The sequence below is a fragment of the Gymnodraco acuticeps genome, unplaced genomic scaffold (assembly GCF_902827175.1).
Source record: "Gymnodraco acuticeps unplaced genomic scaffold, fGymAcu1.1, whole genome shotgun sequence".
NCBI classification, from domain to species: Eukaryota; Metazoa; Chordata; class Actinopteri; order Perciformes; family Bathydraconidae; genus Gymnodraco; species Gymnodraco acuticeps.
Window position 1 is genome coordinate 7,647,038 of NW_022990295.1, and position 22,317 is coordinate 7,669,354.

At 41.5% G+C, this 22,317-nt stretch overlaps 2 protein-coding genes across 4 annotated transcripts in view; one reads left to right on the plus strand and one right to left on the minus strand.

Moving 5' to 3' along the window:
* The first annotated feature begins 1,671 nt into the window (after positions 1-1,671).
* itpka (inositol-trisphosphate 3-kinase A) lies at positions 1,672-15,645 on the plus strand. Its single transcript, XM_034222249.1, has 7 exons — positions 1,672-2,321; positions 10,405-10,501; positions 11,672-11,885; positions 13,017-13,221; positions 13,693-13,794; positions 14,298-14,369; positions 14,764-15,645. Exons 1-7 carry the CDS (start codon positions 1,905-1,907, stop codon positions 15,004-15,006), a joined length of 1,350 nt encoding a protein of 449 aa, XP_034078140.1. The 5' UTR covers positions 1,672-1,904; the 3' UTR covers positions 15,007-15,645.
* A 221-nt stretch (positions 15,646-15,866) lies between these two features.
* The window catches only part of ltk (leukocyte receptor tyrosine kinase), a 57,821-nt gene continuing 51,370 nt past the window's right edge, over positions 15,867-22,317 (minus strand). For 2 of the 3 annotated variants that reach the window (XM_034222248.1, XM_034222247.1), the window contains exons 23-29: positions 21,830-21,959; positions 21,631-21,728; positions 21,050-21,142; positions 20,682-20,783; positions 19,602-19,736; positions 18,936-19,026; positions 17,848-18,849 (exon numbers count right to left, since the gene is read on the minus strand). In XM_034222248.1, the coding sequence (XP_034078139.1) occupies positions 17,848-18,849; positions 18,936-19,026; positions 19,602-19,736; positions 20,682-20,783; positions 21,050-21,142; positions 21,631-21,728; positions 21,830-21,959 (1,651 nt within the window). Of the gene's footprint in view, positions 18,850-18,935; positions 19,027-19,601; positions 19,737-20,681; positions 20,784-21,049; positions 21,143-21,630; positions 21,729-21,829; positions 21,960-22,317 lie in introns of all 3 variants that reach the window. The other variant, XM_034222246.1, reaches the window with a different exon arrangement.

Sequence of the window (22,317 nt, forward strand, 5' to 3'; positions counted from 1 at the left end):
CTGCCTTAGAGGCTTCTCAATACTCAAATGTCCCCTCCTCGGTTCCCCTCCTCGAGACTTTAGACCCGCCCATAGGAGATGCGAGCGGAGGACCGAGGAGGGGAAGCAGCAGACGTTTAAAGAAATGAGAACTCCTCTCCTCTGAGCGGTCATTTTTAAAGAGACGTCCGTTCATTATTACGTGGCAACAGCTGCATCAGCTGTCGAGTGTTTTGTCATAGCGCTGTATCTCTGTTAGATCAGCTGAACATTGTTCCCCCACATATTTACTTTGAATTAATTGAGAGTGCGGTATAATGAGACAATAACAGGCTACAGATGCGGACACACACACACAAATATATTTATATAAATATATACAATTTAAAGTATGAGAGCACTCTCATAATAACGTAACACAATCAGAGACTGGATATATCCCCCCCTCTCTCTGGTCGCTGAAATGGGGAATTGAAATTACGGGCCAAAAGTTGTATTTACAAGTAGGCCTATTAAAAGTAAGCAGAGGACACCAAACCAACTGAGACCCGTCTGTCCGCCGCATTTACGCACTGTACAACACACACCTACACACTGTACAACACACACCTACACACTGTACCACACACACCTACACACTGTACCACACACACCTACAGCTCCTAAAGCATAAGCCGTTGTGTATTTTATTATGTGAAGCAATGGTCTTAGAAAAATATCGACTCTTTGTTTGTATATCTACTAAACTAAAGCAAAGAGAGTCGGCCTGTTATACTGAGTGATATATATTATACACACTGCTCTGCTTTCTGCACGGACCTCACAGCTGTTCTCTCTGGAAACATCGCGACGCGATGAAAGCAGTTTCTAAAATAATATCCAGGGGATGCATGCATAGCTGTCATTGGCTGAGATAAGTCCGGCCGTGCGTCACGCCTCCACCGTTCCCGGAAATGCATCCGTGGAGGAACCATCAGTGTATCCTCGGTTATAGCTCCTCCAGAGAGCCTCCTCGACGCTCGATCCTCGGTCCTCGGTATGTATTTAGAGAAATGAGACGTCCTTCAAAATGGCGCGCTGAAATTCATTTCCGGGTCACTACCGGAGGACCGAGGAGTCGAGGAGGGGACATTTGAGTATTGAGAAGCCTCTCTAGCATCTCTCCATGCTTCCCTGGTGGGAGGGACTAGTCACAGGGAAACGACGCAAGGAATCCATTTAACCGAAGTGAGAAGGGCCCAGAGAGTTGTTCAATCTTTAAAGTAATGAATCTAGGTTTCATAAAGCTCGCTCTCTAGTGGCCATTTAGGAGTGAGAAATATTTTATTTTAAACAAATGACACCATTTAGTAAAAACATAGATTGAAGGTTTTGAACATGTGTTTATGCAGGTAGGCTTCATGTATTTGTGTAGAAATGTGAAGAAGCAACTACTGTAAAACATGTGTTATGATAATGCCTGTGTGGCTGCTTGTTAAGCAACTACCTTTTAATCTGAAGGTAATATCATTGTAATTTAAAGGCATATTCCCGTTAGAGTGAGATTAATGTGGAAGCCTATTTTCATGCTCAAGGCAAAACATGTGTTTACCTTTACAAGACTGAACCTGTCAGCTGATTTAACTCTACAGTCAGGAAGCGGGGAGGCATTGCGGAAGATAATAATCCTTCTACGGTTGTGTAGTGCGCCGGTGCGCGTGAGTGTTTAACCGCGTAAACGCGCGAGCCAAGCCTCCAGCAGAGAAGGGTTCCCCTTTCCAACATCACGCGCAGAGCAGAGAGGCTATCAGAGAGTTGTTTTAATGTGTGACAAAGGACAACAAACACGAGGAAGTATCTCTGAGGATCGACTGAATACAACTAATACTGAACTTTCGGGAAAGTGAAATGACCAGATTTGAAGGTTGAAGTGCTTCAGGTCTCCAATGCCCAAAGAGTGCAGGAGGAAGAGCTCCAAGGACTTCGGTCTTTCTGGGACTGTATTTACAGAAGGGTCGCGTTTAGAGCGAAGAGCAGCCGGGAAGGCACCACAGATTTGCGATGATCTCGTTCAGAGAGCCGCTCAAATCACCGAGTCGTCCTCAGCCAGAGCGCCGGCTGTGATGGACTCTCCCCGGGTACCGCAGGTCACCATCACCCCGGAGGGAGGCGGCTCCTCCAGGGAGATGCAGCAGGAGGACTGGGATGATGCTGTGGACGGAACCCTGCGCAGGAAACTGTCCAACTCCTCCATCTCCTCCACAGGCTCTTCTCTGGTGGAGTCCGAGGATGATATACTCAGCGACAACGAGAGCAAAAGCAAAGGCATCATCACTTTAGAGCATCTGGGGGACTCTGGAGAGGTGAGGCAAACACATAAAGATATATATCAAGACTTTAAGAGGGCCATTAAAGGGGTTCCCCAGTGAAGGTTTTCCAGCGAATCATGCCACTGTAGTTTATGGTTTGTCCCAGTTAAAGTGTATAACATAATTCGATACAATCTGTTCCCTCTTTGTATAAATGAATACAAAAATGTATAGATGATTAAATGATTAAATAAACTACAGCAAATATCTGGAGCATCCTAGGACAAGTGTGTGCTAATTATTGTCATTATGCATGCTCAACCAGTGTTGAAGAAAATATGACAATCACACAAGTTCAAAAGATGTCTAGAAAAGTGCACTATTTAAATCTTTAATGTATATATTAACCAAAGTAATATTTGTGGCAGAGAGGTGTCAGTAATTGCAAATGAATAATCTGTGATGTAAACAAGTTTCACTGTAGTAAAAGTGAATTGTTTGCATGGTGGGGCAGGACAGGATGTTTACAAAAACATTTGCAAATGCCGTCTTTGACCTTGTGTGTCTGCATCCCCCTATAATGATCCAGTTACAGTAAAAAGCTGATGATTTGAAAACAGTGCAGCACAGCATCAGATAAACAGCAGTCAGCAAACGACTTCCTCTCAGAGGACCGCAGGAACCTCTGACTGCAGAGGGGAGACAATTACAGTGTTAGTATTTGTTAGCTTAGTTGATGTTTTAAGTCCCATAAAAAGCATGTTTTACAAGTGAGTTCAGCAGTATTGAGGATTAGTCACTTCTACTAAGCTATTTTTGTATCTGTTCTGCTCTTAGGTATGCTGTTTGAGATCTGGAATATTTCAGTTGTCAGAGTGATACTCTCTTCTTGTTGCTTAAGATTATGTTCAGTGAAAGATTAAACAACTGTGAGATCCTTGCTAGAGAGCAGGATAATCTTTGAGGAAATGTGATTGTCCCCATTGAAATCACATTATCCCTGCTTATGTTTAATGGCTTATCAGAGCCTCTCACATCACCTTAATGATCCCCGGCGCTGTTAAGACAACATGAAGAAGCCGCTGAAAGCTTGATGACCTTTGCTGTGAGGAAACATGACACGTCATTTTGTTTACAGCAGATTATCTTAAAGGGCACATGGTACAAATTGTTAATAAGAATCACAGCCTCAATAATCACTATTTTGAAAAAAGTCATTTACTTTTATATCAATAATTACTATACTTATGTTAAATATGTTGTTGGATATAATACTTACATTATACCAAATGTTTCTTAACATTTGTAATGGATACATTCTTAATTGTAATCAAGTCTTCTGCACTTCTCCGCATTCTGCCAGTAGCTTTCAAACATTAACTTTGAATCCAGTTACAGGCCACACTTTTACCATACATTTTGAGAGACACAAGCCAAACAAGCGTTAGCCTTGAGCTACGTGCCTACTAACAAAACACTGAAAACAGAAAGTTAAACTGCTTTTTTATACTGTTGTTTATACCAGTTTATTCCCCTGGTCAGTTTGTTTGGGAGAGGAGAATAATTCGGCTGCTTGCAAAAATATCCTGAACAATGATTATGATATATTTTTTTAGTGGGGGAGCTGACTGCAATGAAACACTCCTATGGGCCCCTTTTAAGTTTGTTAGAAAACTACATATTGTACGATTAAGTGTACATGTCATTAAAAATAATAGAAATTAATGTGCGTGTTAAATGTCAGGTCATGTTTCGGTGCTGTAATGCGTGACCTTTATCACTCTGCGTCCCTCCTACAGCAAACAGACTAGTGTTGAAGGATCGGCCTTTACTTCAATACACTCTGAGGGTGGACATGTATTTGACATTCAAGATTTTTTAGTCGTGGGCCGAGAAGTCTGAGTCTTGTTGAACATTCAAATAGAGCACTTTCAGAAGCACACATTTTTGATATTCTACCGAAAAACCGTGCATTTTGTGTGATTTAGTGGGAAGTGTGATGGTAGTGAGTCACCATTGGTTTCTGCACTTACAGCACATCCTGCTTTTTGTCTAAACCAGTCCCTGCATGAGATTCAGGTTCAGACTGTCATTGGGTGTGTGTGTTTGTGTGCTTTAATCGTGCCGCTTCTCTTTGCCTTCTCCATACAAAGTCTGTAGCTGTCACTTTATTTGAAACAGACTGAATACACATTGCCTGTGTAGCCTGTGTGCAAGTGTGTGAGAAAGAGTCACACTGTCCATCAAGCGTGGCTCAGTGTGAAGGTTTTCCAAATAAAACTCCATTCTGGCACTTTAAGGCCTTGCACTTTTAAATGGAAATATGCTGCTGGTGACACCTCTGAACATAGCCACTTTTATGCTTCTGCCCACACATCAGCCCCCACACACACTCACACACCCAACACAGACACACAAAGTGCAGCACAAGCTCACATGTTATTGTGTAATATGTTTTTCTGTGGTCAATAATAACCAAGCTGTGGCCTTTGACATTTAACAACGCCACACTTCAGGAAGTCAATCACACTGTGTATCAGCACTAAGCTTTTGCCAGTTCACGCTTTTAAAGCATGTATTCTAGAGATAAAGGTCCAATGGAGCAAAGTTCTTTCAATGGAAATGCAGCAAAGAGCATTTGCTTGTGATTGCAGCATAATTCATTTCATCATCTTGCAGTGGTTTGAATCCCATTTGCATGTCAAGGTGACACTTAGCGTACCATGGAAAAACAATGTTTGGCTGAGCGAGTCACATCGACTCTGTTGTTTTCCTCAGTCCTTTGAAATGCATTGTTGGGAATTGGTAATGTTTGCTCTCAGTTGTGTGTGTGTTGGCGCGGCTCATAACTTCCCCAAAGGCTCGGATCAACACTGTTGTATACTCAGTGTTGAAGAGAAAGCAAACATTAGACTAACACAACAGAGCATTTGTGTGGAATTTATATTAGGTTGTGGTTGAAAGTAACTATGTATATTCACTCAAGTTCTGCACAACTTTGAGGTGCTTTTATTTGAATATTCCTATTTTCTGGCCTTTTTTACTTCTGCTTTATGGCATTTCAGAGGGAACCATTGTACTTTTGACTCCCCTACTTTGATATATGGCTACCGATTACTATTAGAATTAAGACGGAACTATAAAAAACATATCATAAGCTTAATTCATTCATTAAAGAATCAGAATCACAACCAATGTAAATGATTTATTCAGTGTTTCTCAACAAATCTGACCTGTGATACCTCATAAAACAACAGTGTGTAATTGAGGCCCCTTGTATTGTTCCTGCTGCCAAGAGTGCTGAAATGTTTAATATTGTACTAAGTACAGTATTATTGATGAACTCTGCTTTGTACAGTTCTTGAGAGTGAAACCAGTATTATTCCTAAGTGTTATCAGTTCAATCTCTTGTGGTTTCTGTCATCAAGGCTAGCTGGGGCACCATGGCGTGTAAAATATAAATATTGGCCTCAATGAAACTCAGAGATTCCATTGCCTCTCAGTCTGTGGATAAGAATTAACGCCACATGATAAAACAAACTTGTATCCCTTTTTTCTATTTGTTCTTGGCTTCCTATAGCTACAGTTGCAAGAAAAAGTATGTGAACCCTTTGGAATGACCTGGATTTCTGCATAAATTGGTTATAAAATGTGTTCTGATCTTCATCTAAGTCACAACAATAGACAAACACAGTCTGCTTAAACTAATACCACACAAACAATTATATGTTTTCATGTTTTTATTGAACACACCATGTAAACATTCACAGTGCAGGGTGAACCCCTAGGCTAAAGACTTCTTCAAGAGCTAATTGGAGTCAGGAGTCAGCCAACCAGGAGTCCAATCAATGAGACGAGATTGGAGGTGTTGGTTAAAGCTGCCCTGCCCTATAACAAATACACACCAGTTTTGAATTAGCTATTCTTAAGAAGCATTGCCAGATGTGAACCATGCCTCGCACAAAAGAGCTCTCAGAAGACCTACGATTAAGAATTGTTGACTTGCATAAAGCTGGAAAGGGTTACAACAGTATCTCTAAAAGCCTTGATGTTCATCAGTCCACGGTAAGACAAGTTGTCTATAAATGGAGAAAGTTCAGCACTGTTGCTACTCTCCCTAGGAGTGGCCGTCCTGTAAAGATGACTGCAAGAGCACAGCGCAGAATGAATAGAATAGAATTCCTTTATTGTCATCGCACCAGGTACAACGACATTTAAAAAAAAGCAATCCTCGCAGTGCATTTCCACATAAAACAAATAAATATATCTATATAAACATATACACACATAAACATATGCTCACACATCCATACCAACATGCATACATGCCCGCACATTATTTAAATACAGTTTACAATATAAAAATACAGGGATGATATTTGGCATCTCTGATGTCGATCAGTTAATAAATTAATAAAACTATTAAGAAGTAGTGCAGTTGCAAGTTGTAACTGTGTGTGTGCTAGTTCAGTGTTTGACGGTGTTCAGTTCTCGTATGGCTCTGGGGTAGAAACTGTTTTTCAGTCGGTTTGTCCTCGATTGAATTGACCTGTAGCGTCTACCGGAGGGCAGAAGAGCAAACAGGAAGTGTCCAGGGTGTGAAGAGTCTGCAATTATTTTGCCTGCTCTGTTGAGGCAACGTTGGCTGAAGAGTTCCTCCAGAGAAGGCAGTGAGCAGCCGATGACCTTCTGGGCTGTGTTGATGACCCTCTGAAGGGCTTTCCTGTCCTTTTCTGAGCAGCTGGCACACCACGTGGTTAGGCAATATGCCAGCACACTCTCTATGGAGCAGCGGTAGAAAGACACCAGGAGCTTCTCCTCCAGGTTGTTTTTCCTGAGGATCCTCAGGAAGTGGAGTCGCTGCTGGGCCTTTTTCACAGATGGTGTGGTGTTGATAGACCAGGATAGATCTTCAGAAATGTGTGTGCCGAGGAACCTGAAGGCAGGAACCCTTTCCACACAGTTGCCGTTGATGTACAGTGGATCTGGTGTTGTGCTGTTTTTCCTGAAGTCTATAATGAGTTCTTTTGTTTTTATGGAGTTCAGAACAAGGTTATTATCTGAACACCACACTGCCAGTCTCTGGATTTCATCCCTGTAGGCTGACTCATCTCCTCTTGTGATCAGTCCAACCACGGTTGTGTCGTCCGCGAACTTGACGATGGTGTTGGTGGGGTGAGTGGGGGCACAGTCATAGGTGTACAGGGAGTAGAGCATGGGGCTCAGCACACAGCCTTGTGGTGAACCGGTGCTGAGTGTGAGGGTGGAGGAAAGGTGAGGGCCTATTCTCACTGTCTGGGGGCGGTTAGTTAGGAAGTCCTTAATCCATTGGCAGATGTTTGGGGAGAATCCTAGGTCAGATAGCTTGGAAACCAATCTTCCCGGGATGACTGTATTAAAGGCAGAGCTGTAATCAACAAAGAGCATCCTCACATAGCTCCCCTGGTGTTCAAGGTGGGACAGTGCACTGTGAAGAACAGTGGCGATGGCATCCTCTGTAGATCTATTTGCTCTATACGCAAACTGATTTGGGTCGAAGGTGGGTGGGAGAATGGTTTTGATGTGCTGCAGGACCAGCCTCTCGAAACACTTCATGATGAGCGGTGTGAGTGCTACCGGACGGTAGTCGTTGAGGCTGGAGATGATGGTTTTTTTCGGCAGAGGGATGATTGTGGCAGATTTCAGGCACGAAGGGATGATGGATTTGGAGAGTGACAGGTTGAAGATCTTTGTAAAGACCTCCGTAAGTTGGTCTGCACACTCCTTCAACACCCTTCCCGTCACGCCATCAGGGCCTGCAGCTTTCCTCGGGTTCACCGCTCTGAGCACACGCCTCACATCATGCTCCTGCACAGTGAGGGTGTGACTGTTGGATGCTGGTGAGGTTGTTGTGTCCGTCTCTACTGCATTGACCTCAAAACGAGCAAAGAAACAATTAAGTTCCTCTGCCAGTGAGGCGTCCCCATCAACCGTTGTGCTGTTATTGTTCTTGTAGTTGGTGATGTGCTGTATACCTTGCCACACCCGCCGGAATGCTCAATGAGGTGAAGAAGAATCCTAGAGTGTCAGCTAGAGACTTAAAGAAATCTCTGGCACATGCTAACATCTCTGTTGACGAATCTACGATACGTAAAACACTGAACAAGAATGGAGTTCATGGGAGGACACCACGGAGGAAGCCACTGCTGTCCAGAAAAAACATTGCTGCACGTTTGATGTTTGCAAAAGAGCACCTGGATGTTCCACAGCACTACTGGCAACATATTCTGTGGACAGATGAAACCAAAGTTGAGTTGTTTGGAAGGAACACACAACGCTATGTGTGGAGAATCCAAAGGGTTCACATACTTTTTCTTGCAACTGTATACACAATATCATTTTAGTACACGTTACTGTGTATGATTAGAAGTGCGACAAATAGTGTGATTTAAAAATGTTCATGAGTTTGTAACTTACTGTTAATAAGATAAGTCACAGCAGCATTAGCTTGCACTAATGTAGATTCCCAAAGACATTGAAGTGACTGTTATTTTGTGTATATTGATGTTGTGTTTTTATCTTAATGTGTGCATATGTATAAATGTGTGTTGATTATATATATATGGGATATAGATATTTTAATATATATATATGTATTTTTGTATTCGGGATTGTGGGAAAACGGTATTTCGATCTCTCTGTCTATACACACAAACGGAAAGATTGACAATAAAGATGACTTTGATAAAAAACAACAAGGCATTGCACATTATTATAAATTAAAAAGAGTAGAAAATAAACAACTATAAAATAGAAACATTTCAAAAATAGAAATAAGAACAGCACTAAGGTGTAGAAAATATACAAGTTGACCGTGAAATACAAATCTGTAAACTATCTGACAAAGAAAACACTATTGAAGGGCCAATTTACAGCAAAACATATATAAAAGTAGGATATTATCTACATTAAGTGTGCAAGGAATTCAATATAAATTAAAAATGTACACAGTATCTGCCAGTGTCCACTGAGAAGCCAATAAACACCCTCACAATTGGATATGATCCGTGAAGTAGTAGCACCATAGTAAGTGAAGCGTATCCCTTGACATTTACCAGACTCGGTGTGCTGCGGCAGAGCTTTGTGTTTCATGAACACACAGTCCCTGTTTCATTTCCTGTTTCAATCAGAACACAGAATAAAATGACCTCTGCAAAGCCTCAAGATAGGATCACAACAACAGTACTTCTTTCCCTCTCCTACGTCTAGGAGGTTGTTCATGCGTGTGTATTTTCCTTATGATTATGTTTGAGATTATTGTAAAGAAATATATCCCTCTCAATGTTTAAGTGTGTGTTATTTGAGATTTAGTCTTGGAGGGAATAAAGCAAGCAGTTCTCCAGAAGTGTGAAGAACTACAGTGTCTGTGAAATATGCAAGCTGTTCCTGTGTTTTTCTGTGTGTGGATATGTGATGTTTGCATAGCAAGAGACAGAGAAAGAAGGAGAAAGCAAACCTGCAATGAGAGGAGTCCTCAAACAAACAACCATGAAAGAATAAACGTCCCAGCCGAGGAAATATAATTTGCCCATCAGTCATCTTTTTTATTTTGCTTTGTTCAGGATTCAGTGCATCATTTGATGTGTTGCAGTCATACATTATGACACCGAACAATTCAGACTTTGCTGAGTGGCAATCAAGATGCCAGCAGCAAGCGCAATGTCACCCTTGATTATTCGGTGTTAAACCTTCAGATTTTCCCATAAAAAAATGCAATCTGACTACAGATGACAAATGTTGCATATTTAATTCAGTGGGACATGTTTATACTTCAAGATAAAAGCAATATAACCAGGAAACTGATTTTAGATAGTGGATTTTTACCCACACTAAGCAGTAGATGCTGAATCGAGATGTCTAGTGCAGATTTAATGACCTAGATTTCATGCAGTGGAACTAAACGGCTGGCATCAGATTAACTGCATATAAACACTTTTTATTCAAACAGTGAAGGATGGACAAGGTCAGCACTTCTTCATGTTCTCAAATAATTGATATGGAGGACACAGGATAAACCCAAAAACTGTACTCGCCGCTTTACCACAAGTCTATTTTGTTCTATTATATTTACTTCTGTGTGCTTGCATGTGTTCTCCAGAGCAAGCCGTGGTGGAAGTTGAAGACGGTCGTCCACTGGCCCTTCAGCGCTACGCAGAGGAGAAAACTAAATTGGGTTCAGCTAGCCGGGCATAAAGGTATGACTTATTCAGATCAGTTCTGTGTCGTTTAACTTCTGTGACAGCTTTAATGAAAGAGAGAAGCTGCGGGTAAGAGGTCGGGGATTGTCCCCGATGGATGGAAATACTTAATTTGACCCTGCAACCAGGGTTGTTATTCTTTATTTTGACGTTTACATTTCTAGATCAGTTTTTAAGTCGTTTTTTGCAAATGTCTGAGAATGATGTAGCTGCATTCACATACAAGATATATGGTTGGAGAAATGGCATTAATGTTGAATCTTCTCGCTACTTAAAGGTGGGGTAGGTAAGTTTCAGAAACCGGCTCGAGATACACTTTATTTTATATTCCATAGAATGCTCTTAACATCCGATAGCAATGAATATCTGAAGTGCTTTGACAAAAAATCCATAAAAAAATGTCATCTGTGGAAGCCGTAGTACTGTAAAAAGTACAACCAATCGCACAAATGTATCTCGTGCCCTCATTGGGCGTGCCCTCATTGGGCGTGCATTGCAACAGTACTTCAATGACTCGCCAGCAACAGGCGGCCACTTTCACCAGTCTGCTGACGTCATGTGCGCGTTCATGTGTGTTGGAGGAGGTGCTCTGTAAGGAAGTCTGAAGGAGGGGGCGGATTCTTTTCGGCTGTGTACTTTCAAATTTTAGTGCAATCGAGCCGGTTTCTGAAACTTACCTACCCCACCTTTAAATGTGTCCAATGTAAAACAGTTCTGGCAAAGCCACTTCATTTCTGTGGGTAATGTCACGAAAGCTGATGGAAATTCATGCTGTTTCCTTTTTTCAACAGCGATACATTACATTACATGTTACTTGTTAGACGCTTTTATCCAAAGTGACGTATATACTCAATACTGTGGGCAGTCCCCACAGGAGCAGTGGGGTTTGAACCTGTGACCCCTTAATCCGAACACCAACGCTCTATCCACTGCGCCACACGCCTCCTCCTATAATTATAGCTAACAAACTAAAACTAAAATAAATGTATGTTCATGTTGTTTTACTTTTTTCCCCCACTTATTGTTCTATTGTTTAGTTTTAATTTTAGTAATGAAAACGATCCCCTCTGCAGCAGAAAAACATGGATTTAAAAAGCATAAACTAGTCATTATGAGTCATTTCTAGCATTTCATTCTTAAAAGCCTGAAATCTTCTTTTTATCTCAGGGAACTTCAAAGCAGCAGACGAGGGCAACATCCTGAAGAAGTTCTCTGAGAACGAGAAGCAGTGTTTCGAAAAGCTAAGGGATGACGTGCTGCTCCCGTTCGTGCCCAGTTTCCACGGTGTTGTGGAAAAAGATGGAGAGTCTTTCCTTCATATGACTGACCTCCTGTCAAACTTTGACCTCCCCAATGTTATGGACTGCAAGATGGGAGTGAGGTAAGAAAGTAAGGTATACATTGAATTACTTATATTAGAGATTTACGCATATATTCTATAATTATAACCTTCGTTTTTCAACACGTGAAACGGTTTTGTAGTTTATTTCTCAGAATGAATAAACAGTATGCCACCTAAAGCATGTTTGCTCTACAAGGGAACACCTGTTGTAACTGCAGGCTATATGCTTGGCTTCCTGCCGCAGCGGGCGGGGTGCCTCAATGCGTTATGTGCACAGGACACACACACACACACACACACACACACACACACACACACACACACACACACACACACACACACACACACACACACACACACACACACACACACACACACACACACACACACACACACACACACACACACACACACACACACACACACACACACACACACACACACACACACACACACACACACACACACACACACACGTGGAGGTCCCTGATAACTATTTCCAGTTTAACATGCATTGCACACATGCGCTAAACTAACTTACACATTACGATACACACTTAAACAAATTACTATATTGCCTGCTTAGCCTTTCTGTGCGCTTATGTTTCAAAGGCCACACACACACACATACATATATACACACAAACACTAACTAAGGGTGTCCCTGGAGACTCCCCTTTCGTCAAAAACACTCACACCACAAAGTTGCAAAACCGCTAAGTTGCACTCAGACACGCACTCAGACTTTCACACAGTTAAACGCTGCACGCTGGATTCTCCTCTCAGCTTCCCTCTTCAGCAGAGAGGAAGTGAAGCTCACAAACTGAAACTGAAATCCACATCTGCTTGCACCTTACTGTGTGGTATGAAAGAATACAAAGTGTGAATGCGCTGCTGAATTTCATAAAGTATGTTGCCTTCAACAGAGCAGTTCAGTTTGGGCATTTTTATACAATGGTCAGCTATTATGCATGATTGATGTTTAAAAAGGATCTCTCTGTTTTAAGTGCAGCAGGAGAGTTTATTTGTAAGTTCTTGCATCTTAATAACTAAGGGTGCAAGACAAACCCTGAAAGTAAACACGGTTTAATATTTACTTAAATGCAGAGAACAGTAGTGTGTAAACATGCACCTCCTTCACCTGAGGCCTCATTCCTCCTGCTGTTTCAGGACGTACTTGGAGGAGGAGCTGGTCCGGGCGCGGGAGCGGCCCAAGCAGAGAGAAGACCTGTACAAGAAGATGGTGGAGGTGGACAGTGAGGGGCCGACCCCCCAGGAGCATTCTCAGCGCGGGGTCACCAAGCCTCGCTACATGCAGTGGAGGGAGAGCATGAGCTCCACCAACACCCTGGGCTTCAGAATAGAAGGGATCAAGGTAGAGGGACATGTCATTAGTGGTATTCATTGGAAACATTAAAATACACTTAAACCGTTGAACAAGGCCCTATAAAGCTATAATTGAAAACATGAGCACAATCTTCAATCAATCACAAATCATTATCATGATGTGTCTAAGCTGAAATACTTGATATTTGCTGTATCATCCATCGGTCATATGGCCATATGTAATATGAAAAGGATTCCAATCTTCTAGATATTTACGGTAAATACAAGTACTGTTGAAAGTGTATTAAGTAATGTTTTAGTGAAGTAGTAAGACTAAATCGATTAGAGACTTGGACTATACTGCACAAGTTGTGTGTGAGTTTGTTAACTGACGATTTGATGTTATGAAATGAGTTATTCCTTTAAATTAAATTAATTAATTAATTTAAAGAATGTTCATACATTCAGTCCAATCTGAGGCAAAAAGTATTTTTATTATGTAATATTTCCTCTTTTTTAGAAATCTGACGGCACATGTCGAACTGATTTCAAGAAAACCCGATCGAAGCAGGATGTTGTCCAAGAGTTCAAGGACTTTGTCGGAGGGAACCCCGACATCCTAGTACGTGGCAGTCACTTTGCTTCTGCACACGTTAGCTGTTTATTCATTCATATAAAGACAAACATAACCTTACTGTCGTATACACAAGGCGGTCACACAGGCATTAGCTGGAACACAACACTAACTGCAAACACACCTGTTGAGTAAGCTCTCATATCCTGGTTCTGACAAATATACATTATTTTTTAATACTTATCACTCAGTCCTTACACTAAGGTCAAATGCCACTGTGTGTGCTGCTGTGTGCATGTATGTGTGACAATTAAAGAGGTTTTCATCCTCCGATTTCGATAAGGTTGGTGGACAGATAATGCTAAATGAAAAAAGCCTAAATAGTAAATAATAATACATAGTCATAGTCCGTAATGCTGTTTGAGTTTTCTATTATAGTAGGACACACTCTATACACCCTGCTAGCTACAACAGTTCATTATAATGTAAGCCTGCATGTAATGTTAGTATTAACAGTATCTGCCCATCACTGTTTTTCTCTTCTAACACAGAAGTCTTACCTGAGCAGACTCAAGGAGATCCAACAGGCCCTGAAGACGTCAGAGTTCTTCAAGCAACACGAGGTGATGACCGATCTAAAAACATGATGGCAAATTAAAGCATAAAAAATGAACTCTTAAAACAACTGTTGTAGGAACTAAAGCTCAACTTAAGGGACTGAACACCATCCCTTCACAAGATCTGAATGTGAATGATGTACCACTGTCTTAACACCATCAAAAATACTTTAAGCTAACCAGTCCACTCTTTATTTATATACGTGTTATCTGCACTGTGCCTTTGGTATTGTAACAATTGAAGGACAAACAGAGGATGTCTGATTCTGATCTCTCCGGTGAAGAACGAGCTAATTGACAACAAAAAACCACATTGTTATGTTTTCCCTCATCAGAATGAATGTTCGAATAGAAGAGGGAAAAGGAAAGGCTAATATGAAAACCGTCTTGTTTTCTATAGGTTATTGGCAGCTCTCTCCTCTTTATCCACGACCACAAGAGCAATGCACAGGTGTGGATAATTGACTTTGGAAAGACGACAGTGTTACCGGAGGGCCAGACGTTAAATCACGACATTCCCTGGCAGGAAGGCAACCGGGAGGACGGATACCTGTGGGGGCTGCAAAAACTCCTCGACACTCTGAAGTCTGTCAGCAATGAAGAGTCCTTCAGCTCAGTTACCAAGGAAACAGACTGTCAGTGACCCGTGACCTATGGGAAGTCAAACTAACAGACAGAGAGCCTCTGAGGGAGGTTTCATACAAGTAGATTGGCTTTGGGTGCTGGATGATAAATGTAAAAAAAGTGCATACATGCTACAAGAAAGAGCATTGTATTACTATGATAAATCCACTGAAAGAAAAGACACGATAAACAGAGAGGAGCAGAGAATTTGTCACTAGTTACTGAAAGATTGAGCAAATGAACTGACACTAATTCAACTTCCTATAAAATGAACAGAAGTGAAAGTGTAGGGATATGCATTTTAGTTTCAGGGTGACACGTGAAACACGACTTAAAAACAAGGAGTAGGTAAGCAAAGTCCTAAATCCTCCTTATTACCATCTAACCCCTCAGTCATAATGTTACATCTGCAAGTGTGACATTAAAGGGGAGATTCTGTGTGGTGTTAAACTCACAGATATATATATATATATAACTACAATAATAAAGTACTGCATGATGATTAGTTTGAACTGTTCTGAACATTTTACTATGTATCAATTTATATTTCTTTCATTGATTATAATCAAACTTGTAATTATTTTCCTTTCTTGTTCTAGCACATTTGTGCAAGTGTAAAGAATGAAAATGTATATCAAATTAAAAAGAGCAAATACTCCATCCATCCTTTTTTTACCGCTTGTCCGAGTACAGTAGCAGTTCCAGTAGAGGGCCCCAAACCTCCCTTTCCCTGGCCACATCCACCAGCTCTGACTAGGGGATTCGAAGGGCAAATACAGTTCGTTTTTATTCTTAATGGTAGAACACCATTGTGGTATCTTAGTATGTTAGTAAGGAGTGAGCTCACATCGTGTAACTGATCAGATTCACACACATATGATCAATATATGTTGATTTATTTGGGGCACAGTAAGGTTAGAGGAAAGTGTGAAATACAGTGTTTTGCATAGAATATCTTTGTATTTTTGGTTGAGGCATAACACCGTCAGCTACTTCAAGAATACAGAAGGAAAAACATTTTGAATAAGTGTGAAATAAAATGCACCAGGCCAATAATATACACTGTGAGCAAGACACAGATGGATTTGTCTTTCTCTGTAAAATAAATTCCACATTAACCAATGTTTTTTTAATGGCACACATCTCTAGCTAAAAATGTGACTTTAGAAAAAGATAGTCAGCCTTTTGGTGAGTCACCTTTTCTAATTTTAAGTGGAATTAAGAGCAACCAGAACATCTCTCACTAATATCAGCAGGCCTGAGCATAAACACATACAGTAAGCCTAAATAACCCTTATATAAATGTAACCAGTCACACAACATATTACAAAATAAATGTTTAGGATGAAAATAAAGACACGTATCAAACACAATCGATTAAATAAGAAACATAAATACTGAATAATCTTTGAATAATATGAACTGAGATACCCGCAGCAGCACGTTTGGTATATCTGAATACCTCCCCCTGCTGAGTAAACATAGGTACTACCAGCACTACATCAGCAGATGCAGTGCAGCAGTATTTAATGGCAGTGATCAACTACAGATCCATCATTAACATAAGTGAAAAAAACAATACAGCTACAAATGCAAATGGGTTAGTCCAGTGTACGAAGTGAGTACAAAAATATCTCCACAGCTGCATGGTCATCACATTCTACACACTTATACATTTCTGAGACCTGCGGTCCAAGTAAATATGGGGACATAGCAGAGAACAGTAACAAATATCAGAAAAAATAATACATTTATGTAAATTGGCAAACATTTCTCAGCTCCACTTAATCATTGACTATACAGGAAGCAAGTCACCACTTAACAAAAGCAATTTTAAAACTATATAAGGCGATTTGTTTTATGGAAAATATGTCGTTTTGGATGAGAAAATAGAAAACACTTTCATAGTAGTTTGTAGCTACAGCTAGCAAGTGGTTAGCTTAGCATAAATACTAGGGAATTGGAAAACAGCCACCCTTGAAATATCTGCTCGTTTCTCTGAAGCTCACCAATAAAACATAATATCTTGTTGGTTTAATCCACACACTATCTGAAATGTTGAGTTTTATCTTAAAAGTGAACTTTCTTTACTTAACTAAATCACCTCCATGGAAAACTCAGCAAGCTCCCATCTGCTGGGGAAGCATTAGGAACGCCAAGTAAGTAGACCTTGTGTTGAGAGAAAACAGCAGAGACATGTTATTGCAATATACTTGAAGTATGTGTTTTCACATTGTGTAGGGTGAAGAAAATCCGAAACACAGAAGTGTATCTGATGTATGCATACAATTAAAAATGAAACTGTTTTAGTAATTAGAGCCTTTTCTGAATAACAAACTTCTGAAATTAAACATTCTCAAACAAAAACACACGTTAGGCGATTCTCTTCCCAATGGCTCAATATTTTTGTCATGTTACGGTCCTACTGTAGCCTACACTGATTACTACAAATTCCAACAAATGGTTTACAATTATGCAACATTTATTACAGCAAAAGCTCTCATGAAAAAACTAAAACATAAAAGGTAGAAAAGGAGTCCATTTACAGCAGTTATTTAATGTGGACAAGCGAAAGCATCTTGTCGTCCAGTGTTCAGCTACCAGAAGCCCAGGAAGGAGCTCTGAGTCCAGCGTTGGCTCTCTGTGTCACAGAGCAGAGGCATGTTTGTGTTTTCCAGCATTCCCAGAGCTCTAATAAATTCGATGTCGTGGCTCTCAGACTGTGTCGGATCCCTCGTGGTCATGATTTTTGTTCCAGAAACTCAGAAACACTTTAGTCTCAGCTGGTAAGAAAATGCGCTTTGGGGGGGGACATTTCATTTTTATATCAATCTAAATCCCTGTAACAGAAGGCGATTTCTTAGATGGGGGTGACGCTGAGGTCTTCAGACAAAGAGAAGCCTGAGTCTCGGTCACGTGTGGGCTTCTCAGCTTTGGTGTGTCTCCTCATGTCCTCGTGTCCGTAGCTGGCGTGGCGCTTCAGCAGCAGCTTGGGCATGCAGGATGAGAAGGAGGAGGGGGGGATTCCCAGCGCCAGGCCCAGGCCCGTCCCTGAGGAGACACTGGGGGCAGAGCTGGTGTTTGAGATGGCTTCTGGGGCTTTGAGCTTCACCAGGAGTAAGCTCTCCGCCTCGTAGCTTTGCTCATCGTAGGCGTAGTTGACGTTGCCACAGGGGAAACTCTGTAACTTAGCCAGATCCATTCCAGCTTTGGTGGTGCCACCAGTTGGGGTCTTATGGGAGGATGTGCTCGGAGTCGCTTGAGCCTGACAAGAAGGGGACGGTGTCGAGGAAGGACTGAGGTCACACGCAGCCTCGTTGCTCTCCAAGGCCTGAGAGTTGGAGGAGGCGGAGCTGGAGAGTGGCATGGACTGAGTGTGAGCTAGTGTTTTCTTCCCACGGAGATTTTCCAGAACCCAGGATCCATATGTGGGGTTCCACAGGTTCTTGGTCTTGTTCTTCAGCCTCTGGCTCCCTGAGGAAGAGCTGTTTCTGGAGCACGGTCGGTGGTGGGGGGGCTCGGGTTGAAGCCAGTGGCCTCCTGCCGACAGACCGGGGGCTGGAACAGGCTCGGCCCAGGACGGCTCCAGAGCCTCGCGGCAGGACGTCACCTCGTGGTGGACGGGCTGGGTCCTCTGGAGGAGCAGACGGGGTTTGGTGGGCTGCGGGGGAAGAAGGGCGGCACCAAGGCCCAGAGAGGAGAGACCCAGCTGGGGGGAGGGGGACTGGGAGACAGGATGGGACACCAGGAGGGGAGTGAGGCTGGAAGAGGTGTGGTCAGAGGGACGGATTATTGTGCTGCTGTCGTCCTCTGATGTGGGGGAGTACTCCACTGGTAGGGGGGTGTTGATCACATCTGGGTCCTGATAGAGTAGTGAAGGGGAAAGGTTATTAATAAACAAAACAAAATGAAGGAAAAAGGAGTATATATATATCTGAAAGAGTATACCTGAGAGCAGTAATTCATTCTCTCCAGGATGGTGGAGAAGTTGGGCCGGTGCTCGGGGCAGTGCTGCCAACACTGGGTCATCACCCGATAGCTACAGAAAAAAAAAAAACGATTTACAAGGTGATTTACAATATATGAAAAAACAAGAGAAATACATAAACTATACATAAATGATATATAACACGAATAAACACAAAGTGATTATTACAAGCATTAATTATTTAAAACCAAAAAATGGATAAATGAAGAAGAGAATCATTTTATTTATAGTTCAGTTCAAACTGTATATGTGAACCATCTATTGAAGTACATGTAATACGATCAGACATGCGATAATCTCCTAACATAAAAGTCCTTACTTATACATCACTCTTATACTTAGAGGAAAACAATTTGTTCAAATAAATGTATAAATCGAACTACTTGCTTTAGCTTTGGTCAAAAGTTATTCTTGACATACCAACTTTATTTTCCTCCCCTGATTTTTTCTGGCCTTATGCTCTTTTTTACTTCTGAGATAAGAAGCAGGGAAAACTTTCAGAAAGTTGAATCAATTCCCTTTCAAAGGTGTTAAAGAATGCAGAATCCATGCCTCCACGCTGGATGTGAACTGCTCTAACTTCACACCCAGGCTCCTCTCTTTATTGTTTCTCCGTCAGGACTCACACAGGCCCCGGGCAGCTCTTGGGAGGATCCATCCGGCCTCCGCTGGTGACGAACTCCAGCACCTCCTGGTTGGTCTTACAGGGATACGGCATGTACCCCAGAGAGAGGATCTCCCACAGCAGCACTCCAAACGACCTGCAGGGGGAGAGACAGACCAGAAACTCAGCTCACTCTGACTGACTGTGCTTCACATGTTGACCTGCTCTCCTCAGAGGACATCAGCATGTAATCCTGCATTGGTTAGAAGCAATTGTTGTTTCCAAATCTGTTGTATCAGCCTCCAAGGTATTAATGTGGTTTTATTTTTAAAAGATTGATGTTTGTTGGCTTTACTCTCATTGGGGCTGAGTTCTGAACCACACGCAGTTACTGTCAAAAATGTTTTCAGACAGTAGGATCCAGACATCTTAAAGCACCGCCGGGAACTTTCTGTTTTTAAGATTGGTGAAACAAATCAGTGGCACTTCTCTGTGGTCAAATCTGTCCTGAAAATATTCCAACCGCAAAGTTTGACTCTGATCGCCGCCTCCACATAAAAAATCTGTTTACAAAGTTCAGACTTTATCCGTAAACAAACATTTCTTCAAGTGAAATTTGTTAAATATTTGACTTATTTTGTCAAAAGCAGTTTGAATGTTTCCCCTCACTGCGCATTTTGTGTCTTGAACTCCTTTGTCTTGTGAAGATGTTCACACTGAGTATAATGTTGCTGACTTCTTTGTACGTCTTAGTGGTTTTGTTTAGTAGTAAAATTATTTCCATCTTTGCATTTTGTGTTTCGCTGATTGCACAGAGGCTTTTAAATCAGCTGCAATTAGGCGCTGGGATAATTGTCAGAACGTTTTGACATGGGTAGAAGGAAACATCTTCATCTGGTTTTAGATGTTGGAATTGTTGGAGTGAAAGCAATTAGCCTGAACACATAATATTCAGCATTTATCAAAGACCTACATTTTCGCCAGTTTAAAGTAACATACATTAAATAACAGATTGTAAACTAAATAAAAGAGGGAGGAAACCGCCATTAAAAACAGTTTCTCTTTCTTACTTCTTTTGATATTATGTGTTAAGTATCCATACCATGTATCAGTCTTGCAGGTGAAGATTCCCTCCATGAAGGCCTCTGGTGGCATCCATTTAACGGGCAGCATTGCACGACCACCTTTCCTGTAATAGCTGGCTCTGTGATATGAGAAAAGCAAAACATTCAGATTTAGGAATGTCCATTTATCATCTGTTTAGAAGAGAAGGTAAATACAGTACCACAGGGTCATGAACTCTGTAAGTAAATTCTGATTCTGGCCCCGCGGAGGATAATTGGATAGCTTTTCTACCGGTCCTCCATTTGCTACATCAGCCAAGTGCTGCCTCCATCATCGTAAGTCATCCTGTGTGCTTTCATGCGGACTGCCATGCAGTGTGTGACGATGCAAATTCAGCTTACGAACCTGTATATGTCTCGTGCCATGCCAAAGTCTCCGATTTTAGCCACTCGGTCTGGTCCAGGGCAGGTGAGCAGGCAATTTCTGGCAGCAATGTCTCTGAAAAACACAGGATCTGTCAGAAAATGTATCTTCATGATGGCACTAAACCCATATTCATTTTTCTACAATAGATTATGGTTTGGTTTCTTGTTAAAAGGGAACCACATTTATTTTAAAGGGATTTGTATACAGATGAATATTAATCAATTCTCATCCGGTTCTTATTTATTTAAAAGCTGCAGCATTTCCTGCTTCAAGAAAATGTTGACTATTAGAGCTTACAGTAAACAAGGTCAGGAAATGTAAAATGTTTGACTGATTATGCAACAGTCTGTCCAAATGAATAAATATGTAAACATGTCGTAATTTTCTTGATATTGATTTTATAATCAGGTTAAAAAGCAATACATTCCTGGATAAAAAAAAGAAGATCTAATGCCATAATGCTTTTTCAAGTATTTTTGTTGCAGTAGAACGGACATTCTAAAATCTTGAACATTTTTATGTTATGTTGTTTAATCTGATCTCTCAGTGTGGATCTGAACCTGTGAATGAAGTGGTTCTCTTCCAGGTAGCGACAGCCGAAGGCGATGTCTCGAGCCATCTGCAGCAGCTCCCGCATGGTGAGGTAAGAAGTCTGGCCCTGGAAACAGCACAGCTCAGTTTAGCGTACCACACCTCACACACACACACCTCACACACACCTCACACACACACAGACAGGAGGGTGTCGTTTAGACGTACAGCTCGTGGTCTGTTCTGTCTCAGGAAGCTCTTCATGTCTCCTCCGGTCATCAGCTCCAGCAGGATGAAGCGTGGCAGGATGTTCAGACTGACACCGATGCAGCGCACGATGTTGTCATGGCTGAACTTGCTGCATGGACAAACAATAAAAACCCCTGGGTTAGCAGGACGGCAATGTGTGTGTTAGATATATAAAATGTGCAGTGTGTTTATGTTTGCTCTCTTTATATACTGGAAGGAGAAAGAAAAAGGCAATGTAGATGAGGGAAAGAGAAGACAGGTGCTTCGTGATCCTACAGTAGATTTGAAGACTGTGCTGAACACCTGGAAACATCAGCTGTGATCTCATTGGCTGGGGAAAAGCTGCATATTAAACAACATGTTTAATATAGTAGTGATGTATTTTACATATTTCTTCAGATTGTATATATACAAAGTCTAAAAGGTGCCTCACTCAAGTTTAATTTTGTAGTAAAGTATTGCAGTAG

Coding starts and splice junctions, on each gene's coding strand:
- itpka (XM_034222249.1), top strand. CDS start 1,905: ATGCCCAAAGAGTGCAGGAGGAAGAGCTCCAAGGACTTCGGTCTTTCT. Junction 10,502..11,671: donor TCAGCTAGCCGGGCATAAAG/GTATGACTTATT, acceptor TTTTTATCTCAG/GGAACTTCAAAGCAGCAGAC. Junction 13,222..13,692: donor TCAGAATAGAAGGGATCAAG/GTAGAGGGACAT, acceptor CCTCTTTTTTAG/AAATCTGACGGCACATGTCG.